Source organism: Oncorhynchus clarkii, chromosome 21, assembly GCF_045791955.1.
Source record: "Oncorhynchus clarkii lewisi isolate Uvic-CL-2024 chromosome 21, UVic_Ocla_1.0, whole genome shotgun sequence".
NCBI classification, from domain to species: Eukaryota; Metazoa; Chordata; class Actinopteri; order Salmoniformes; family Salmonidae; genus Oncorhynchus; species Oncorhynchus clarkii.
This window is the reverse complement of record NC_092167.1, coordinates 29778727-29801640: the sequence shown is the minus strand read 5'-3', so window position 1 is coordinate 29801640 and position 22914 is coordinate 29778727. Positions and strand designations below refer to the sequence as shown.

The 22914-nt window shown below is 42.6% G+C and overlaps 1 protein-coding gene across 5 annotated transcripts in view; it reads right to left on the bottom strand.

Annotated features, from left to right (window-relative positions):
• Positions 1-4686: 4686 nt before the first annotated feature.
• Positions 4687-22914, bottom strand: part of LOC139378853 (E3 ubiquitin/ISG15 ligase TRIM25-like) — a 35080-nt gene continuing 16852 nt past the window's right edge. For 4 of the 5 annotated variants that reach the window (XM_071121404.1, XM_071121402.1, XM_071121403.1 and 1 more), the window contains exons 6-9: positions 22626-22859; positions 21008-21030; positions 17262-17407; positions 4849-8795 (exon numbers count right to left, since the gene is read on the bottom strand). In XM_071121404.1, the coding sequence (XP_070977505.1) occupies positions 8611-8795; positions 17262-17407; positions 21008-21030; positions 22626-22859 (588 nt within the window). In that variant the 3' untranslated portion in view covers positions 4849-8610. Of the gene's footprint in view, positions 4825-4848; positions 8796-17261; positions 17408-21007; positions 21031-22625; positions 22860-22914 lie in introns of those variants that run through there. The other variant, XM_071121407.1, reaches the window with a different exon arrangement.

The window sequence follows — 22914 nt, the reverse complement described above, 5'->3', positions numbered from 1 at the left end:
AAAGCATCTTGCATTTGACTGGCAGCTTTAGTGTCGCCGGTCGGGAGAAGGGCGGGTGAGCTGTGAGGAAAACGGCCACCAGAAAGGCAGGAGCACGGCTACCGCTTGATAAAGCGGAATATAGCAGGCGTCCTGTGAATGAGTCGATTGGCAAAAAAAAAGCAAATGGTCGAGGGACAGCTATTGGGGAACTGTGGGGGGGGATCTTGGAGGGTTCGGGCTTCACAAGATTGTGATCATGAAAAAGGAAACTGACATTTTATATCACTATCATGCACACGCACCCTCACACATAAGGATGGCTCTGTTGCGGAAAGACATGTTTGAGAGTGTCTTGATGCTGCTGTATTGTTTGTCCTTCATGTTCTAATACTTTACCCATTCCTTGTTTTTTGTAATAAATAATTATAAAATAACATTTTTTTAAAGGCCTGGAGGTTGTTGCTGAGAAAAAGTCTCAATGTAGAACTGGCACCAGCGCAGGGTGCAGCATTGTATTACTAATGCCCTAGACCACATATGTCAGAGTCAAGGCCCGCGGGCCACATCCGGCCCGCAAGAAGGTTTTTTACGGCCCCTGGGATGATCTTGATTTATTATTAGAACCGGCCCGCAGCAAGCCGGCAGCCCGCAGATCTTTTACACGCACCAATACTACATTTCCCACAATGCAAAGGTGACGCACCGAGCAGTAGGCTGCTTCATTTCAATATTTATTGGCACAGCAGTCGTCAGCATCACAGTAAAATTAACTTTCAGATACCCATCAAAAATGGCAAAACGGAAGGTGGATACTGAGAACCGGGGGTTTCAAACAAGGTGGGAGTCGGAGTATATGTTCACGAAGGTAGCTGGAAAACCTGTGTGTCTTCTGTGTGGAGAAAGTGTGGCGGTACTGAAAGAGTATAATCTGAGACGACATTATGAAACGAAACACGCGGACACACACGCGGACGCAACTGTCAAGGCCAGTTTTATTTTGGCAGAAGAGATCGCTAAATCAGCCCGGCCATTTACGGAGGGGGATTTCATCAAAAACTGCATGATTAAAGTTTGTGACGAAGTTTGCCCAGAAAAAAGGCAACTCTTTTTAAATGTGAGTCTGAGCAGAAACACCATTGCCGAGAGAGTAGACCAGTTGTCCATCAATCTAAAAGAGCAGCTTGTGAAAAAGGGAAAAGATTTTATTGCATATTCCTTGGCTGTGGATGAGAGCACCGACATTTCTGACATTGCCCAGTTGTCAATTTTCATCCGCGGAGTGGACTCCAACCTAAGCGTGACAGAGGAGTTTTTGGCTTTACGTCCTATGCATGGCACAACTACGGGGCATGATTTGTATGAAGAGGTGTCAAGATGTGTAAATGAGATGGAGCTGCCTTGGGAAAAACTCGTGGGTTTGACAACCGACGGAGCACCTGCGATGTGTGGACACAGGAGCGGACTGGTGGCGAAGATACGGGAAAAGATGCAAGAGGAAAACGCGACAGGTGAGCTGACAGCTTATCATTGTATCATACACCAGGAAGCGTTGTGCGGTAAAGCCTTGAAAATGGAGCATGTAATGAGCATCATCACGCGCACAGTTAACTTTATCAGAGCCAAAGGTTTGAATCACCGCCAGTTCAAGGCATTTCTGACGGAGTTAGAAACGGAGCATGGTGATTTGCCTTATCACACAGAGGTGCGATGGCTAAGCCAGGGAAAGGTGCTTCAAAGATGTTTCGAGCTTCGTGAGGAGATTTGTCTATTCTTGGACAGCAAAGGGAAAGACAACACAACTCCGAGACGAAATGTTTCTGTGTGAAATGGCTTTTCTGTGTGACATTACGAGTCATCTGAATGCAATAAACTTGCAGCTGCAGGGTCGGGATCGTGTCATCTCTGATATGTACAGTACAGTGAAGGCATTTAAAACCAAACTGACTCTGTGGGAGACGCAGATGCGGAAAGAAAATTTGAGCCACTTTCCCAGCTGCCAGACCATGAAAGAGAAGCTCTCTACCAGTGCGTTCCCGAGCACACAGTTGGCTGATAAAATAGGTATGCTTGCCGCTGACTTTCGACGCCGATTTGCTGACTTTGAAGCACAAAAAAGCAGGTTGGAACTGCTCGGTAACCCATTTGCTGTTGACGTGGAAAGCTCACCACCAAACCTCCAAATGGAGTTGATTGACCTCCAATGCAATGATGCACTGAGGGCAAAATATGCGGCAGTGGGTGCTGCGGAGTTCGCCCGTTTCCTCCCCGGCACAATGCCCCAGCTGCGCATCCAGGCTGCTCAAACGTTGTCTATGTTTGGCAGCACATACCTGTGTGAACAACTGTTTTCTTTGATGAACCTGAACAAAACATCACACAGAAGTCGACTTACTGCTGAACACCTCCACTCAATTCTGAGGATTTCTTCAGCTCAGAGCCTTACCCCGAACATTGATGAACTTGTGGAAAAGATGGGACACCACCAAGTATCACCCTCAACCTCAAACAAGTGAACATTACTGTGCAATCACATATTTAGAGTTTTTACTCAGTTCAAGTTTAAAAGTTAAAATTTAATATTTGTTTTCACTGCATGTTACTTCTCCTTAAACAAAGTGTTGTTTTTGATTAATAGATTTTTGCACTTTATTTTTTTGTATTTCAATCCAATTATATTTTAAAAATATTTCAGTTGAGTGGATGATAGAAAATTGCTATTATTGTTTTTTCTTTGAAGTAAATTTAGCCCACTTTTGCTAAAATAGAAAATATAGTCTACTGATGGTGCCTTGAATACCGGTTTCTTTCATTTAATGTTCATGTTATGGGGATATTTATATAAAGGAAATTTGTCTTTTGTGTCTGTTGAAAATTAAAGATTACTGACAGAGCCATAAGAAAATATTGCTTTATTTATCTGATCATATTGTAATATATTTGTTAGGTTTTCAGTAGGTTCAATTAGGTTCACTAGACTATATGCGTCATTTAAAAATTTTTCAATGAACATTCGAACAGTCCGGCCCTCGTCTTGTAGCTGATTTTTTTATTTGGCCCTCCGTCCATTTGACTTTGACACCCCTGCCCTAGACAATAGAAAGTACTGTGCCGCCTTGTTCATAGATTTGTCTAAAGGTTTTGACACTGTAGACCATGCAATACTTTCAGGTAAGCTGTCGTTAATAGGACTGGGATCAGATGCCTGTCGTTGATTTCATGACTATCTAAAAGGATAGAAGTCAGCCTGTTAGTGGCGGCATCCAGTCGGAGCCATTGGAGTTGTCAGCATGTAAGGCAAGGCGCGTCTTTTTCCCAACGCAGTTAAGCCATAACCATGCGTTCTACTACGCTCCAATTGGCTAGCTAGCGTTGTCTCACTCACAGGCAATCAGCGAAGAGACAGTGACCTTCCGAGGTAAGGATGGAAAGTGTAATTTTACAGTTAGCTGCCTACAGGAATGCAGGCCTATTATTATCATCATGTTTGGTAACATTTTCCCATGCATTTATTTTCAGAGTTTCAATTGCTTCAGTTGTAAATGTCTCAGAACTCTGCTGAATTCCCTCAATTGAAGGTCAGTTAACCTAGACTACTTAACGTTACAAGCTCGGTATTTGAAGTTATATTATCATTAGTAGTCTCAGGTAAAAGCACATGCTTATTATTGATACTTTCTCAAATATTTATTAGCTAATCATTCAGTCGAATACGCTATGCCATTGAATCCGTCTTTGAGCGTTAAGGGACGTTAATGGCTAGCTCGGTCCATGACATTATGTTATTATATTTTTCAATCTTGTACAAGGGCAAATGTTATTAATCAGCAACTGAAATTTCACGCTACGTGATATTCACCTCCGGATTTGGAGACTTGTAGAACACCCCTCAATCTGGGTTTGGCAGATGCCAGGAGACGCTACCTGCCCCAATGCATAGTGCCAACTGTAAAGTTTGGTGGAGGAATAATGGTCTGTGGCTGACCTCAACCCCACCAAACACCTTTGGGATGAATTGGAACGCCGACAGAGCCACACCTAATCAACTACACCAGTGCCCGACCTCACTAATGCTTGTGGCTGAATGGAAGCAAGTCCCAGCAGCAACGTTCCAACATCATGGACCAACCATGATTTTGGAATGAGATGTTTGATGGTGTCCACATACTTTGTCAGGTAGCGTTTTACAGTTGATGTTCCCCAAATGTCCACGTATAAGTTACTGTAACTGCTACATGATAAGCAATTTCATGTAGCAAGTAACCTAGCTGCATATATCTTAGTCAAACTCATAAAATGTTTTACCTATAGGCTATAGTCATTCTATACTGAACAAAAATATAAACATGTAAAGTGCTGGTCCCATGTTTCATGAGCTGAAATAAAAGATCCCAGAAGTTTTCCATATGCACAAAAAGCTTATTTTAAGGTTTACATCCCTGTTAGTAAGCATTTATCATTTGCCAAGATAACCCATCCACCTGACAGCTGTGGCATACCAAGAAGCTGATTAAACAGCATGATCATTACACAGGTGCACCTTGTGCTGGGGACAACAAAAGGAAACTTAAATGTGCAGTTTTGTCACACAACACAATGCAACAGATGTCTCAAGTTGAGGGAGTGTGCAATTGGCATGCTGACTGCAGGAATGTCCACCAGAGCTGTTGGCAGATAATGAATTGAATGTTAATTTCTCTAACATAAGCCTTCTCCAACATCATTTAAGGGAATTTGGAATTCCAATGTCCAAATGGCCCCATATCCACAGACCATGTGTAACCTCGCCAGCCCAGGACCTCCACATCCGGCTTTTTCACCTGCGGGATTGTCACCATTGGTGGTCTGAAAGAAGCCAATGAAATGTAATAACAGCACAATGCATTTATTTATCTTTATAACATTCATGCAGAATTGATTGGCTGGATAGAACGACAACTAATTTGCTCAAAATCACCCGTATGAAAATCCCTGAAAAATATACTATTTTGTCAAATGATATTTACAAACATTCACTGTCAACTTTCGTAAAACTGTGAAGAAAAAACAGATCCCATGCAAGACACAAAAGCCATGATGCACCACCATGTTATTTGCAGAACTTATTTGCAAATAGATAGCCATACAAAATGTCTAAAATAGCACACGTTATCGATTGCTACAGTCATTAGAAGTAGACCTGCAAATGTTTCTCCGAACTGCAAGTCATGAAACATGGGTCGTATTCATTAGTATGCACCATTTCAAAACGTTTTGCAACGGGAAAGGAGAACAAGGGCTTCTTATTGGACAAGTCCTGGTCCATCCTTCCCAGTTTTCTTGTTTGGTGCCTAAGGAATAGGACCGTGGGTGTGCAAATGATTACAAACATATACTGCATTATATTGTGCATTATTAAACAGATTGATAAACATTATCTCAACTTATCTGACAAATTGCGAACAGCTTTTGAAGAACACACCCACGCTTTACACATCTACCCGTCTGTCAAGTCTCCTTTGTTTTCTTTCTACAATCCATCTTCTGTATAAATTCACATAAGTCAGAATTCAGTCAAGACATGCACTCACGTGTCTAGTTACACAAACACCTAAATGCTAGCCTGGTCCCAGATCTGTTTTTGCCATCTTGCTAACCCCTATGGTTATAAATATTGGACTCAAGGATACCTAGATGTACTAAATTAGTTGTGAATTATTGTGGTTTGAAATTCATATCTGCAGGTAAGTGCAATACCTTTTAATTATTTATATAATATTAATTATCCAGTGCACTCAAATAATAAACACAGTATAACAATGCACCATGCGTTCAACCAGAGAATACCAAATAAAATGTAGCTTTCACTGTATTCGGAAAGTATTCAGACCCCTTGACTTTTTCCACATTTTGTTACATTAGCCTTATTCTAAAATGTATTAAATTATGTATTTTTAATACAACTGTATTAAACTAAAAACAGGACTACTTTATTTACATAAGTATTCAGACCCTTTGCTATTAGACTCGCAATTGAGCTCAGGTCCATCCTGTTTCCATTGATCATCCTTGAGATGTTTCTACAACTTGATTGGACATGATTTGGAAAGCCACACACCTGTCAATATAAGGTGCCACAGTTGACAGTGCATGTCAGCAAAAACCAAACCATGAGGTCGAAGGAATTGGAACACAGTGGCCTTCATCATTCTTAAATGGAAGACGTTTGTAACCACCAAGACCCTTCCAAGAGCTGGCCGCCCGGCCAAACTGAGCAATCGGGGGAGAAGGGCCTTGGTCAGGGAGGTGACCAAGAACCCGATGGTCACTCTGACAGAGTTCAAGCGTTCCTCTGTGGAGATGGGAGAACCTTCCAGAAGGACAACCATCTCTGCACCACTCCACCAATCAGGCCTTTATGGTAGAGTGGCCAGACGAAAGCCACTCCTCAGTAAAACGCACATGACAGTCCGCTTGGAGTTTGCCAAAAGACAACAAAAGACTCTCAGACCCTGAGAAAAAATATTATTTGGTCTGATGAAACCAAAGATTGAACTCTTTGGCCTGAATGCCAAGCATCACATCTGGAGGAAACCTGGCACCCTCCCTACGGTGAAGCATGGTGGTGGCGGCATCATGCTGTGGGGATGTTTTTCCATCGGCAGGGACTGGAAGATTAGTCAGGATCGAAGGAAAGATGAACAAAGCAAAGTATAGAGAGATCCTTGATGAAAACCTGCTCCAGAGCGCTCAGGACCTCAGACTGGGGCGAAGGTTAACCTTCCAACAGGACAACGACTCTAAGCACACAGCCAGGACAACGCAGGAGTGGCTTCGGGACAAGTCTTAATGTCCTTGAGTGGCCCAGCCAGAGCTCGGACTTGAACCCGATCAAACATCTATAGAGAGACGCTCCCCATCCAACATGACAGAGCTTGAAAGGCCTTGCAGAGACAATTGGGAAAAACTCCCCAAATACAGGTGTGCCAAGCTTGTAACGTAATACCCAAGCAGACTCGAGGCTGTAATCGCTGCCATAGGTGCTTCAACAAAGTACAGAGTTAAGGGTCTGAATACATAAGTAAATGTGATTTCAGTTTTTTTTTATACATTTGCTAAAATGTCTAGAAACAACTTGTTTTTGCTTTATAATTATGGGGTATTTTGTGTAAATTGATTTTTGGGGAAAAAAACAAATTTAATACATTACAGCCTTATTCTAAAATGTAACAAAAATATGGAAAAAGTTGAGGGGTCTCTGAATCCTTACCCGAATGCACTATATACTAGACCAGGTCCTGTATTCATAAAGCGTCTCAGAGTAGGATTTCAGATCTAGGAACAGGTTCCCCCTGTCAATATTAACTTATTCATTATGATCTAAAAAGGCAAAACTCCTACACTGAGGTGTTTTATGACTATGGCCCCAGACCTGGGTCTAAAAACCATTTTAAATCATTTCAAATACTGTACTTGATTGAGTTTGTCTAGTTTAATGAAAGCAATGGAGTATATCTAAAACTGCAAACCCCACCCATCTGGCACACCAGTCAGGTTAGGAACAAGTGCTTTGGTCAAAAAATAAAACAGTTTGAGGTTAGAATTAGAAACCCAGTGTTTAGCTATAACAGTATAATCTTGAACTACAAAAATATAGTCTTCATCCCAAATTGCACCCTACTGCCTAAATCAGGGCTATTCAACTGGTGGCCTGCGGGTCAGATCCGGCCCGTTTATTTATTTAGACTGGCCCTTTGATCAATTGTGAAAATCCGACATTCAGTGCCAAAATGACAAGCACTATGGTTTCTAGCACCTGTGTGACATTTGGATTCTTCTTTCTTTATACGAGTTTGGCTCTAGCATTTGAACGGTTTAAGGGAACAAATACCTTTTGACCCCATTTCTGAAAGCTAAGCACACTTCTGTTTCCCTCTCTGATGCCCACGAGGACTTGCTAGAGGAAGTGTGATAAAAAAAACCGCACCAAATGACTGAGGGAAATAAATTCAAAGCATACTTCCTTCAGACTGGAATTTGGCATTACCGGACTTGACATATGTGTGTTATTTTTTGAGATACTTTGTTTTCAGAATTTAAAATGACCTAATTACTTTTAAGAAGCTTTAAATGGTGAGCGAACATTGCGCCTTTTCCTTTTCAATTATTACATTTTTGGGTTGCACCTCTAACCACATTGGTTGAGCGACATCCCCTTCTTTCCTAATTCATTTTAGCAACAATTTAATTAAAGTACTTTACTGGTGTGTGCTTTTATTTTTAAACAGTTCTTCCTTAAACTAAACGCATGTAGAAAATGTCTGCCCCCCCCTGCAATTAACCTTTTTTACATCTGTAAGAATATAGTTGAATAGCCCTGGCCTAAATAGTGTACAACATTTGACAAAAGCCTGGTCAAAAGTAGTGCACTATATATGAAATATGGTTCCATGCACCCATAAACATCTCCTCTTCGAAACATTGATGTAGAATGTATAATATTTTAAAGGTTTCCCAAAATGGTTGGGAAAATCCTAAATTCAAAGTAATTTTTTTTTACATAGTCAAATATTGATGTCAGTGGGAGGCTATGAGAGACAGTTTGACTTAAATGGAAGAATGGATTTGACAATTCACCCCATAGTCATTTCATCAGTTCGAATAAATCTCCTCTTCATCTTCCTCACCGTAGAGTTCGTCTGCTGACTCGAGGTCGTGTATACCCTCCTCTTCCTCGCTCATCTCCTCCTCTTGTTCATCTCCATCACTGCCATCCTCCTCATCGTCATCTTCATCCTCCTCTCCTCCGGTGTCCGGCTCTTCCCTGACTGAAGGACCTGGTAGAAGACAAAACCTTTAAAACTAGAATCTAGAGCCACTGTTCACCCTCAATGCCTTTTGTGTATATTTTGTTGATGAAACGGAAGAGCAGCGTCCGGCAGCGTTGTTAATTAAATTTCGCAATACATATTCTGCTGTTCAATCGCAACATTTGTTGTTGTTTCAAGTAACTTCTTTGTTGTAATATCCCAAACGGATCTGGCAGTTTCACCAAATACAGATTCTAGCTTTAAGAGAACAATACTTTGTCGATTTGTCGTCACTGGGACACAAACGTGTGTGTATGTGTGTGAGTGTGTGAGAGTGCACAGTACCAAAATGTCATGATACCAACATTTTTAAAAAGCTTAGTAGTTTATGATAACACCAACTTTTTCAGCCCTACTAATCTAAAGAACCCGCTGGCGCCTGTTATAAAATGTTTATAAAGTCCGCTGTTTAGTTACATTTTTGACGGGCAGGGATGGAGACCATGATCAGTCTTCTGTTGTTACATTTGTACATTGGAGCAGCACGCAAAGCAATGCAATCTTGATACATTGTATATAATTTCATCCCTAGTATAACCAAGAGCACAGGCCAGTCTGAGTACAGGCTTTTTTTGTGGCAAGTTCGCTATCAAGCAGCAGTGCCAGAGAGGAAAAACAGCAAAGGAAAGTGCTTGCTCTAGCTCAAACAACAACAAAAAATAGCCTTTTTCTTCTTCCAGCACAATTTTTATAAACCATGTCAAGGCCTTTTTAAACTAATCCCAGACTGCTAATTATTGGTTTGATAACAAACAATGTTGTTCAGTCATGTTACCTAGCTAACTAAAAACATATTTGGGGAACCTATTTGATTTTTTAAATTCAATGCAGTCTGGTATTAGAACGGTAGTCCCTACCTGCAAAAGCAGGGTTTCTGCGGAAAGCTGTGTATCTTGGCTATTGATCGGTGCCTTCAAATCTTTCGTGTGACTTACTACCATATATGGGCAAATTAATTTATAAGGGCAGGCCCAGCTGATGACCTCATTTCAAGATGGCTGATATCTACATTCCGGGTAGATTAGTGAAGCATAAACTAAATAAACACAGAATACGTTGATACACACCGAAAGCCGGGACTCCACAGATCATGGGGATATCTTATTTGTCTGCCTGTGACCTACCGTTTTTGATCACCAGCCCCGAGAGTCAAAATGTATATATTTTACACAACGTTTTTCCCAAACATCTTACAAGTTAAGCTTAAATTTCGTCTGTGTTTGAGCTATAACTACATGGGGGGTATCTAGCCTATTGCCAATGTTATGATGTATGACTTAATAGCAACATTGAATGTCACCGAGTGACTATATCAAAAATATGATGTTGCCTGCTTATGCGCTGTAGGCATCCATTACACAAGGGATTGGCTACAATGGCACCTTGACAGTCCTATAACCAATGATATGCAGTTTACCTGGGTGAGACAAAGCAAGACCTAGAACCTTTTATGCGTAATGCGAACTAGTGCTACCTGGTCCAGAGACGAGACACACTGAGCACGCTACATTACATTGGAAACATATTTCATCGCTTTAGCATAAAAGATGGCTTCTCAAGGAGAAAAAAAAAGGGGAAACTAAGAATATCGAACAGGAACCTAAAAAGGCAGCAGCTATGAATAAGTATACCGACATAGAAGCTTTGAATAAAACGGGAGTGATTTGGACATTGAGGATTTCGACTCGGCCGACGAAGATTGCTTTCTAGAAGGATTGGATCCACTGTTAGATCTGTAAGTAAATTATTTATGACTTTATATAAACTCAGCAGAAAAATAAACGTCCTCTCAACTGCATTAATTTAATACAAACTTAACATGTGTAAATATTTGCATGAACAAAACAAGATTCAACAACTGAGACAAACTGAACAAGTTCCACAGACATGTGACTAACAGAAATTGAATAATGTGTCGCTGAACAAAGGCAGGGGGGGTCACCAGCTGCATTAAGTACTGCAGTGCATCTCCTACTCATGGACTGCACCAGATTTGCCTGTTCTTGCCGTGAGATATTACCCCACTCATCCACCAAGGCACCTGCAAGTTCTCAAACATTTCTGGGGGGGAATGGCCCTAGGCCTCACCCTCCGATCCAACCGGTTCCAGACGTGCTCAATGGGATTGAGATCCGGGCTCTTCGCTGGCCATGGCAGAACACTGACATTTCTGTCTTGCAGGAAATCACACATAGAACGAGCAGAATGGCTGGTGGCATTGTCATGCTGAAGGGTCATGTCAGGATGAACCTACAGGAAGTGTACCACATGAGGGAGGAGGATGTCTTCCCTGTAATGCACAGCGGTGAGATTGCATGCAATGACAACAAGCTCAGTCCAATGATGCTGTGATACACCGCCCCAGACCACGACGGACCCTCCACCTCCAAATTGATCTCGCTCCAGAGTACAGGTCTCGGTGTAACGCTCATTCCTTCGATGATAAACGCGAATCCACGATAAACGCGAATCCGACCATCACCCCTGGTGAGACAAAACCGCGACTCGTCAGTGAAGAGCACTTTTTGCCAGTCCTGTCTGGTCCAGTGATGGTGGGTTTGTGCCCATAGGCGACATTGTTGCCGGTGATGTCTGGTGAGGACCTGCCTTACAACAGACCTACAAGCCCTCAGTCCAGCCTCTCTCAGCCTATTGTGGACAGTCAGAGCACTGATGGAGGGATTGTGCGTTCCTGGTCTAACTCGGGCAGTTGTTGTTGCCATCCTGTACTTGTCTCACAGGTGTGATGTTCAGATGTACCGATCCTGTGCAGGTGTTGTACACGTGGTCTGCAACTGGGAGGACGATCAGCTGTCCGTCCTGTCTGTCTTGCTGTCTTACAGTATGGATATTGCAATTTATTGCCCTGGCCACATCTGCAGTCCTTATGCCTCCTTGCAGCATGCCTAAGGCACGTTCACACAAATGAGCAGGGACCCTGGGCATCTTTCTATTGGTGTTTTTCAGAGTCAGTAGAAAGGCCTTTTTAGTGTCCTAAGTTAAGTTTTTATAACTGTGACCTTAATTGCCTACCGTCTGTAAGCTGTTAGTGTCTTAACTGTTCCACACGTGCATGTTCATTAATTGTTTATGGCACATTGAACAAGCATGGGGAAACAGTGTTTAAACCCTTTACAATGAAGATCTGTGAAGTTCTTTGGATCTCTCTGTGAAGTTATTTATATGCTGTCTCATCGTTGTCGGTAATCAGGCCTACCACTGTTGTGTCGTCAGCAAACTTAATGATGGTGTTGGAGTTGTGTTTGTCCACGCAGTCGTGGGTGAACAGGGAGTACAGGAGGGAACTAGGCACAAACCCGAGGGGCCCCAGTGTTGAGGATCAGCATAGGCATGTTTGTTGCCTACCCTTACCACCTGGGGTGGCCCATCAGGAAGTCCAGGATCCAGTTGCAGAGGGAGGTGTTTAGTCCCAGGGTCCTTAGTGATGAGCTTTGTGGGCACTATGGTGTTGAACGCTGAGCTGTAGTCAATGAACAGAAATCTCAAGTAGAAGTTCCTTTTGTCCAGGTGGGAAAGGGCAGTATGGAGTGCGATTGCGTCATCTGTGAATCTGTTGGGGGGTGGTATGCAAATTGGAGTGGGTCTAGGGTATGTGGGAGAATGCTGTTGATGTGAGCCATGACCAGCCTTTCAAAGCACTTCATAGCTACCGACGGGAGTGCTACAGGGCGGTAATCATTTAGGCAGGTTACCTTCGCTTCCGTGGGTACAGGGACTATGGTAGTCTGCTTGAAACATGTAGGTTTTACAGACTCGGTCAGGGAGAGGTTGAAAATGTCAATGAAGACACTTGCCAGTTGGTCCGCGCATGCTTTGAGTACACGTCCTGGTAATCCGTCTGGCCCCGCAGCTTTGTGAATGTTGACCTGTTTAAAGGTCTTGCTTACATCGGCTACCGAGAGCGTTATCAAAGTCGTCCAGAACAGCTGGTGCACTCATGCATGCTTCAGTGATGCTTACCACTATCCTCTGGTTGCATGTGAAACGCAGGTAGAAATGAGGTTAAACGGATTTAAGTTTCTCTGCATTAAAGTCCTCCGCCACTAGGAGCGCCACTTTCGGATGAGCATTTTCATATTTGCTTCTGGCCTTATACAGATGGTTGAGTACACTCTTAGTGCCAGCATCGGTTTTTGGTGGTAAATAGACAGCCACAAATAATATAGATGAAAACTCTTGTGGTAGATAGTGTGGTCTACAGCTTATCATAAGGTACTCTACCTCAGGCGAAAAATACCTTGAGACTTCTTCAATATTAAACATCCCGCACCAGCTGTTATTGACAAATAGACACACACCCCTGCCCCTCGTCTTACCAGAGGTAGCTTCTCTGGCCTGCTGGTGCATGGAAAATCCCGCCAGCTCTATATTATCCATGTCGTCGTTCAGCCATGACTCGGTGAAACATAAGATATTACAGTTAATGTCCCGTTGGTAGTATAATCTTGATCGTAGGTCATCCATTTTATTTTCCTATGGCTGCACGTTGGCCAATAGAACAGATGGCAGTGAGAGTTTACTCACTCGCCTACGAATTCTCAGAAGGAAGCCCAACCTCTGCCCCCTTTTTCTCAGTCTTTTCTTCATGCAAATGACAGGGATTTGTGCCCATTCCCGAGGAAGCAGTATATCCTTCCCGTCGGACTCGTTGAAGAAAAATTGGGTGTATGTTTATGGTTCTCACCTCTGCCTCCAAAGTGTTACTGTTTGCATTGTGTGTGCGCTTCACACCTATGTAAGTCACTGTACAGATAAAGTTTAGGCTTGGTGTTTTTACTTGAGTCAACTGTAATTCTGTGTGTCTTACAACAATATATACCTAGATTTTATTCATCAGGATATGGATGCAGAGGATTTGGATGGTGACGTTTGAGAGCCACCCCTCCCCAGCAAGCTCTTTGTGCTAGCCAATTCAGCCTCTGCCTACACGTGGAACCTTTTCATCTATGAAGGCAATCACACCCACTAGAAAGGGCCTTAGTTATGACTGTTATGCAGCTGATGGACTTCTCCTTACTTGGCAGTGGGTAACAAGCTATTTGTGGACAATTTATATACTAGACATCTTGAAAAAGCAATTAGGGGCTTGTAGCATTCGTGGGGAAACCGATTCTAAGGTAAACGACATGACAAACAAAGCGGAGAGGGGGTCCATACTAACAAGCTGCTTTTTGTGAAATGGAGGGACACTAGAGAAGTGACCATGCTCACCACACAGCATAAGGCATTCAAAAAACAACCATGTCTAGAGGAGGGTGAAAAATGCCAAAGGGAATGGGTGAGGAAGAATGTCCCCATTGCTGTTTCTGTGAAGGACTATAATGCCAGCATGGGGGGTGGCGACTTGCTGATGCTCTGATAGGCTACTACCAGATCCTCCACAAGACCGGGAAGTGGTACAATACTTTTTTTTAACCAGTTTGTGGACATGGCGACAGTAAATGCCTTCATTCTCCACAAGCAGATTGCCAAAGTAAATGGTCAAAGCCCTCTCTCCCTGTTCGCATTCCAAGAGAAGCTGGTGTTAGAAATGGCTGAATTTGGGGCCCAAAGCAACCTCACAACCATCACAATGACACAGGTCAAACGTTTTCTGTAAGTCTTCACAAGGTTTTCACACACTGTTGCTGGTATTTTGGCCCATTCCTCCATGCAGATCTCCTCTAGAGCAGTGATGTTTTGGGGCTGTTGCTGGGCAACACAGACTTTCAACTCCCTCCAAAGATTTTCTATGGGGTTGAGATCTGGAGACTGGCTAGGCCACTCCAGGACCTTGAAATGCTTCTTACGAAGCCACTCCTTTGTTGCCCAGGTGGTGTGTTTGGGATCATTGTCATGCTGAAAGACCCAGCCACGTTTCATCTTCAATGCCCTTGCTGATGGAAGGAGGTTTTCACTCAAAATCTCACGATACATGGCCCCATTCATTCTTTCCTTTACACGGATCAGTCGTCCTGGTCCCTTTGCAGAAAAACAGCCCCAAAGCATGATGTTTCCACCCCCATGCTTCACAGTAGGTATGGTGTTCTTTGGATGCAACTCAGCATTCTTTGTCCTCCAAACACGACGAGTTTTTACCAAAAAGTAATATTTTTGTTTCATCTGACCATATGACATTTTCCCAACCTTCTTCTGGATCATCCAAATGCTCTCTGGCAAACTTCAGATGGGCCTGGACATGTACTGGCTTAAGCAGGGGGACACGTCTGGCACTGCAGGATTTGAGTCCCTGGCGGCGTAGTGTGTTACTGATGGTAGGCTTTGTTACTTTGGTCCCAGCTCTCTGCAGGTCATTCACTAGGTCCCCCCGTGTGGTTCTGGGATTTTTGCTCACCATTCTTGTGATCATTTTGACCCCACGGGGTGAGATCTTGCGTGGAGCCCCAGATCGAGGGAGATTATCAGTGGTCTTGTATGTCTTCCATTTCCTAATAATTGCTCCCACAGTTGATTTCTTCAAACCAAGCTGCTTACCTATTGCAGATTCAGTCTTCCCAACCTGGTGCAGGTCTACAATTTTGTTTCTGGTGTCTTTGGTCTTGGCCATAGTGGAGTTTGGAGTGTGACTGTTTGAAGTTGTGGACAGGTGTCTTTTATACTGATAACAAGTTCAAACAGGTGCCATTAATACAGGTAACGAGTGGAGGACAGAGGAGCCTCTTAAAGAAGAAGTTGCAGGTCTGTGAGAGCTAGAAATCTTGCTTGTTTGTAGGTGACCAAATACTTATTTTCCACCATAATCTGCAAATAAATTCATTAAAAACCCTACAATGTGATTTTCTGGATTTTTTTCTCATTTTGTCTGTCATAGTTGAAGTGTACCTATGTTGAAAATTACAGGCCTCATCTTTTTAAGTGGGAGAACTTGCACAATTGGTGGCTGACTAAATACTTTTTTGCCCCACTGTATATGCCACTTTGGAGAAGTTTAGGTAACTTGGAATCATCCCGTGACCACACCTGACACCACTTACTAAAACATCTGCCCATTCCTAGTTGTTAGGTCTATCAATTCCTTTTTAATGATATTGTTCACATGTTGTGGAAGCCATCTGATGTGTTTCCAGCTCAACGGTTATTTTGCGTGTGCTTGTTCTTGTGTATTCTGATCAAGCACACACAAAATTTAACTATCTTCTGATCATTTCCTCATAATCTTCCAGTCTCCTTTCCAAATTTACCAAGTTTTTACATGTCAGAATCATGTAATTACACATGAATAGCAGTAACTTTTGGGTATGTCTATTTAGGCGGAAATCACATTTTGCCATTACATTTAAGAGGTTAACTTGACAGCAGTTCTAAGCAAATTTGATTGGCTCGGGAAGGAAAAGGGTCTTCAAAAGGTAGGATTCATATAGGCCTAACTATATATTTTTTTAAATCTATCATTTGCTGGTGTTACTTACATTCTGTTTGGTGCCTAACGTTTTTAAAGTTGGGAGTAGTGCGTGTGTGTGTGTTTGTGGAAGAGAGAGTGGTGTGTGTGTTAATGAGAGAGGGAGACTGTGTGTGAGGGAGGGTCTGTGTCCATTCCTCCACCCAAATCACAGGTAGGCCTTTGCAAATATGAGCAAATTAGCCATTCGATGCAGTATTCTATTAAATACAGTGAACAGTGTGAATTAATATGTGTAGGCCTCCCGAGTGGTGCAGCAGTCTTAGGCATTGCATCGCAGTGCTAGCGGCGTCACTACAGATCCGGGTTCGATACCTGGCTGTGTCGCAGCCGGCCGCGATCGGGAGACCAATGAGGCGGCGCACAATTGGCTCAGCGTCGTCCGAGTTAGGGGAGGGTTTGGCCGGCGGGATATCCTTGTCCCATCGCTTTCTAGCGACTCCTGTGACAGGCTGGGCGCATGCACACTGACACGGTCGCCAGGTGTACGGAGTTCCCTCCGACACATTGGTGCAGCGAGCAGTGTGTCAAGAAGTAGTGCGGTTTGGCAGGTCGCATTTCTGAGGACGCATGGCTTTTGACCTTTGCCTCTTCTGAGTCTGTACAGGAGTTGCAGCGATGGGACAAGACTGACTACCAAATGGATATAACACAATTGGGGAAAAGGTACAAAAAAAATCCATATGTGTTGCATTGAGTGAAAGTGTGAATATCAGTGACAGGTTGTGTGTGTAGCACATGCGCATAACATTCAGAAGACAGTAACAAGTGTCCGGGGGACGGGGCGAACAATACCCTAGGACACTGAATTGTTACCCCGTGGTATCGAGATAATACTTGGCCTGGTATCATGACAACACTAGTGCATGAATCACAAATTCAAAATCTATTCAAATTATTCTAAACTTCCAAAACGCTGGTTCCTTTATCGCACGCGCACACACACACACCTCTTTCTTTCCCCCCACTCACTCACTCACGCACGCACGCACGCAAACACGTCTGTTACTCACAGATATCGTCGATGAATTGAGAGATGCAGGAGCGTACATTAGTGAGGAAGTCATCCTGCTTAACCTCCAGGGCCTCGGCCAGGCCTTCAGTGTCCACACCAACATACTCTGGGTAGAAGAGGGGCTTCTTCAACTGCCTGCAGAAACTGGAACACACGCATTACAAATTGCACGTCACCCATAGACAGGATGAGAGACGCACTGCAAATGGCATTTCACCCATAGACAAGAGACACACAATACATATAATATTACACCCCACACAGACAGACACATTTCAGGTATACAGTGCCTTCAGAGAGTATTTATACTACTCGACCTAGTCCATCTTTAGTTGTGTTACAGCCTAAATATAAAGTTGATTAAATACATTTCTCACCCATCTACACACAAAACCTAATAATGACAAAGTGAAAACCTGTTTCTAGAAAATGAAATACAGAAATATGTAATTTACATAAGTATTAACACCCCTGAGTCAATACTTTGTAAAGCACCTTTGGCAGCGATTACAGATGTGAGTCTTTAAGGGTAAGCCTAAGAGCTTTCCACATCTGGATTGTGTAACATTTGCCTATTATTATTTTCAAAATTCTTCAAGCTCTGTCAAATTGGGTGTTGATCATTGCTAGACAACCATTTTCAGGTCTTGCTATAGATTTTCAATTAGATTTAAGTCAAAACTGTAACTTGGCCTCTTGAGAACATTCACTGTCTTCTTGGTAAGCAACTCCATTGTATATTTGGCTTTGAGTTTAAGGTTATTGTCCTGCTGAAAGGTGAATTAATCTCCCAGTGTCTGGTGGAAAGCAGACAACCAGGTTTTCCTCTAGGATTTTGCCTGTGCTTAGCTTCACTCCATTTATTTTTAATCCTGAAAATCTTCCCAGTCCTTAACGATTACAACCATACCCATAACATGATGCAGCCACCACTATGCTTGAGAGTGGTACTCAGTAATGTGTTGTATTGGATTTGCCCCAAACATAACACTTTGTATTCTGGACAAAGAGTTAATTGCTTTGCTACATTTTTTGCCGTATTACTTTAGTGCCTTTTTGCAAACAGGATGCATGTTTTGAAATATATTTATTCTGTACAGGCTTCCTTTTCCCTCTGTCAATTAGGTTAGTATTGTAGAGTAAGTACAATGTCCAATATCCATCCTTAGTTCTCCTATCACAGTATTAAACTCTGTAACTGTTTCAAAGTCACCATTGGCCTCATGGTGAAATCCCTGAGCGTCCTTTCTCTCCATCAACTAAGTTAGGAAGGACGCCTGTAACTTTGTAGTGACTGGGTGTATTGATACACCAACCAAAGTCTAATTAATAACTTCACCAAGCTCAAAGAGATATTCAATGTCAGTTTTTTTTTAACCATCTACCAACAGGTGCCCTTTGTGAAGCATTGGAAAACCTTCCTGGTCTTTGTGGTTGAATCTGTGTTTGAAATTCAGTGATCGACTGAGGGACCATACAGATACAGTGCCCTCCGTAATTATTGGGACAGAGACAACATTTTTGTTGTTTTGGCTCTGTACTGCAGCACATCACTTTCAGGTTAAAGTGCAGAATCTCAGCTTTAATTTCAGGGTATTTTCATCCATCTCAGGTGAACCGTTTAGAAATTATAGCACTTTGTGTACATAGGGACTATTTCTGGGGACCAAAACTACAGGTACAAATTCACTTGTGTATTGAAGTAGTCAAAAGTTCAGTATTTGGTCCCATATTCCTAGCACCCAATGATATCAAGCTTGTGACTCTACTTGCTTGTGACTACTCTACATCAAACTTGTTGGCTGTATTCAAATACAAAGTGCTGGAGTACAGAGCCAAAACAACATAAAATGTGTCACTGTTACAAAAATTGAGGACACTAATTGTATGTACAGAGATGAGGTAGTCATTCAAAAATCATGTTAAACAATAGTATTGCACACAGAGTAGTCCATACAACTTACAGTGCGTTCGGAAAGTATTCAGACCCCTTGACTTTCTCCACTTTGTTACGTTAGCCTTATTCTAAAATTGATTCAATTGTTTTTTTCCCCTCAATTGACACACAATACCCCATAATGACTAAGCAAACACAGGTTATTAGTATTTTTGCAAATGCATAAAACTAAACTGAAATTTCACATAAGTATTCAGACCCTTTACTCAGTACTTTGTTGAAGCACCTTTGGCAGCGATTACAGCCTCAAATCTTCGCTACAAGATTGGCACACCTGTATTTGGGGAGTTTCTCCCATTCTTCTCTGTGGATCCTCTCGAGCTCCATCAGGTTGGATGGGGAGCGTCACTGCACTGCTATTTTCAGGTCTCTCCAGAGATGTTTGATTGGGTTCAAGTCCGGGCTCTTGCTAGGCCACTCAATTAAATTCAGAGACTTGTCCCAAAGCCACTCCTGCATTGTCTGGCTGTGTGTTTAGGGTTGTTGTCCTGTTAGAAGGTAAACCGTCGCCCTCAGTCGGAGGTCCTGAGTGCTCTGAAGCAGTTTTCATCAAGGATATCTCTGTACTTTGCTCTGCTCATCTTTCCCTGGATAGTCTCCCAGTCCCTGCCGCTGAAAAATCCCCACAGCATGATGCTGCCACCACCATGCTTCGCCGTAGGGATGGTGCCAGGTTTCCTCCAGACGTGATGCTTGGAATTCAGGCCAAAGAGTTCAATCTTGGTTTCATCAGACCAGGGAATCTTGTTTCCCATGGGTTGAGAGTCTTTAGGTGCCTTTTGGCAAACTCCAAGTGGGCTGTCATGTGCCTTTTACTGAGGAGTGGCTTCTGCCTGGACACTACCATAAAGGCCTGATTGGTGGAGTGCTGCAGAGATGGTTGTCCTTCTGGAAGGTTCTCCCAACGCCACAGTGGAGCTCTGTCAGAGTGACCATCGGGTTCTAGGTCACCTCCCTAGCCAAGACCCTTCTCCTCTGATTGCTCAGTTTGGCCGGGCGGCCAGCTGTAGGAAGTGTCTTGGTTGTTCCAAACTTATTCCATTTAAGAATGGAGGCCACTGTGTTCTTGGGTACCTTAAATGCTGCAAAAATGTTTTGGTACCCTTCCCCAGGTCTGTGCTTCGACACAATCCTGTCTCGGAGCTCTACGGACAAATGCATTGACCTCATGACTTGGTTTTTGCTCTGACATGCACTGTCAACTGTGGGACCTTATATAGACAGGTATATCCCTTTCCATATCATGTCCAATCAATTGAATTAACCACAGGTGGACTCCAATGAAGTTGTATAAACATCTCAAGGATGATCCGTGGAAACAGGATGCACCTGAGCTCAATTTCGAGTCTCATAGCAAAGGGTCTGAATACTTATGTAAATGTAATATTTCCATTTTTTATTATGGGGTATTGTGTCAATTATTGAGGATTTTTTATTTATTTAATACATTTTAGAATAAGGTTGTAACGTAACAAAATGTGGAAAAAGTCAAGGGGTCTGAATACTTTCCGAATGCACTTTATTATGTGACTTGTTAAGCAGATGTTTACTCCTGAACTTATTTAGGCTTGCCATAACAGAGGTTGAATACCTATTGACAAAAGACATTTAAGATTTTCATTAATTTGTAAAAATGTCTAAAAACATAATTCCACCTTAACATTATGGGGTACTGTGTGTAGGCCAGTGACAGAATACATTTGAGATTCAGGCTGTAACATCAAAATATGGAAAAAGTCAAGGGGTGGAATACTTTGAAGGCACTGTAACATACAACAATAACTTACTTTTTGCTTGATGATTTGTATGCCTAAACAGCAAATCAGAGAAAAGGATTAACATTTATTAGTTCCAGAAAACAGAACGAAAAATTAACTATTTAGGGACAGCAAGAGATTTTCCTGACCATGTGACTTTTTGTTGTGGTCAGTGAACAGCATCAACCACTTATGTACTATCCTTGATGATTTGAAATGCATATCCACCTGTTCATGTACAGTTGCACCCAAATATATTGGAACCCTTGAAATTTTCATAAAGAATTTCCTTTTCTGAAATAAGTTGAAAAATAAAATTGATCTCCACACCCTCGTCATTGGACAATTTTAATTTAGAAAATAAAGACTAATGGCATGGACAAAAATATTGCCACCCCTGACTTATTACTTGGTTGCACAGACTTTGGCCAAGATAACTGCCAACAAACGCTTAATGTAGCCATATGAGCTTGCTGCACCTTTTTACTGGTAATTTGGCCCACTCTCAGCAGCAAACTGCTCAAATTCTTCAATGTTTGAGGGGTACCCTCCACTAACTCCTGTTTTCAGCTCTCACCATAGGTTTTGGATGCTATTCAGATCTAGACTCATTGCTGACCACTCCAGAACTGCTTCTTGAACCTTTGATGTGTGTTTGAGTTTGTCGTCCTACTGAAAAATCCACAACCTGCAACAGACACAGTTTTTGGAGTCTGGGTTGAACATTGCACTCCAAAGCCCCTTGATAATCTGTTGTTTTCATGTCTTGCACACATTCAAGGCCTCCAGTGGCAGAAGTAGCAAAGCAATCCAACAGCATTATCGAACGTACCCCATGTTTGATTGTGGGGAGGGTGTTCTTTTCTTTGAATAGATGTGGTAAAAAGGTCAATGGAACGCAGACCATGGGGGATAGTAGGATGCCGGATTGGCGCACATTCAACAAATCTGATCTATTCAATGAAAAGAACACTCGCACTACAATCTAAAATGAGGAGGCTTGATAATGCTGTGGAGGTTGCTTTGCTGCCTCTGGTACTGGGGGCCTTGAACATGCGCAAAGCATCTTGAAATCAGCAGAGGTCTTCTTTGAAGATTGTGGGTCTTTCAGTAGGACAACAAGCCCTAACACATCAAAAAGCACCCAGGAATGGTTCAAGAGATGCTGGCCAGCGAAGAGTCCAGATCTGAATCACATCCAAAATGTGGCAAGATCTGAAAACAGCAGTTGGTGGAGGGCAACATTGAAGAATTAGAGCATGTTTGCTGCTTAAAAAGTGGGCCAAATTGCCAGTAGGAAGGTACAGTTTGCTCATTGATGGCTACAAGAAGCATGTATCTGCAGTTATCTTGGCCAAAGTACTAGCTCAGGGGTGGCAATTTTGTCTTTATTTTCTAAATTAAAACTGTAAACTTATGTTAACAAAAATAAAATTGGTTCTGCAATGTTGAAAATCCAACAATGTGTGGTGACCAAAACTGTTTGAAATTTCAACTTATTTTAGAAGAAATTAGGAATTATTTAAGAAAAGTGTAAAGGTGCCAATATATTTGGCCGCAACTGTATATCCATTGTTTGGCTGAATATATTATAATTTAAAAACATTTTGTTAAATGAAAACAATCAAATGAAAAACCACACACTGACCTCTAGGAAGCGGAAGGGGTCGTTCTCCTGGGCGAGGTTCTGGATTCTGCTGTGGACATCCTGCAGACGAGCGTGGTCCTGGGTCACCTTGGCTATGTTCCGCTGGATGTTGGGGCCACACTCGCTCTCTTGGGAGCAGGTACAGTCCCTTAAGGCTGTGAGGAAGCCCTCCAGGTGGACCTGTAACTCCTCCCCCACCGTCATGATCCGCTGGTCCGAGTCCTCCAGGAACTTCTGCACAGAGAGAGAGAAAGAGGGTTGAGAGATGGGGGCAGGGGTGTGCGTGCGT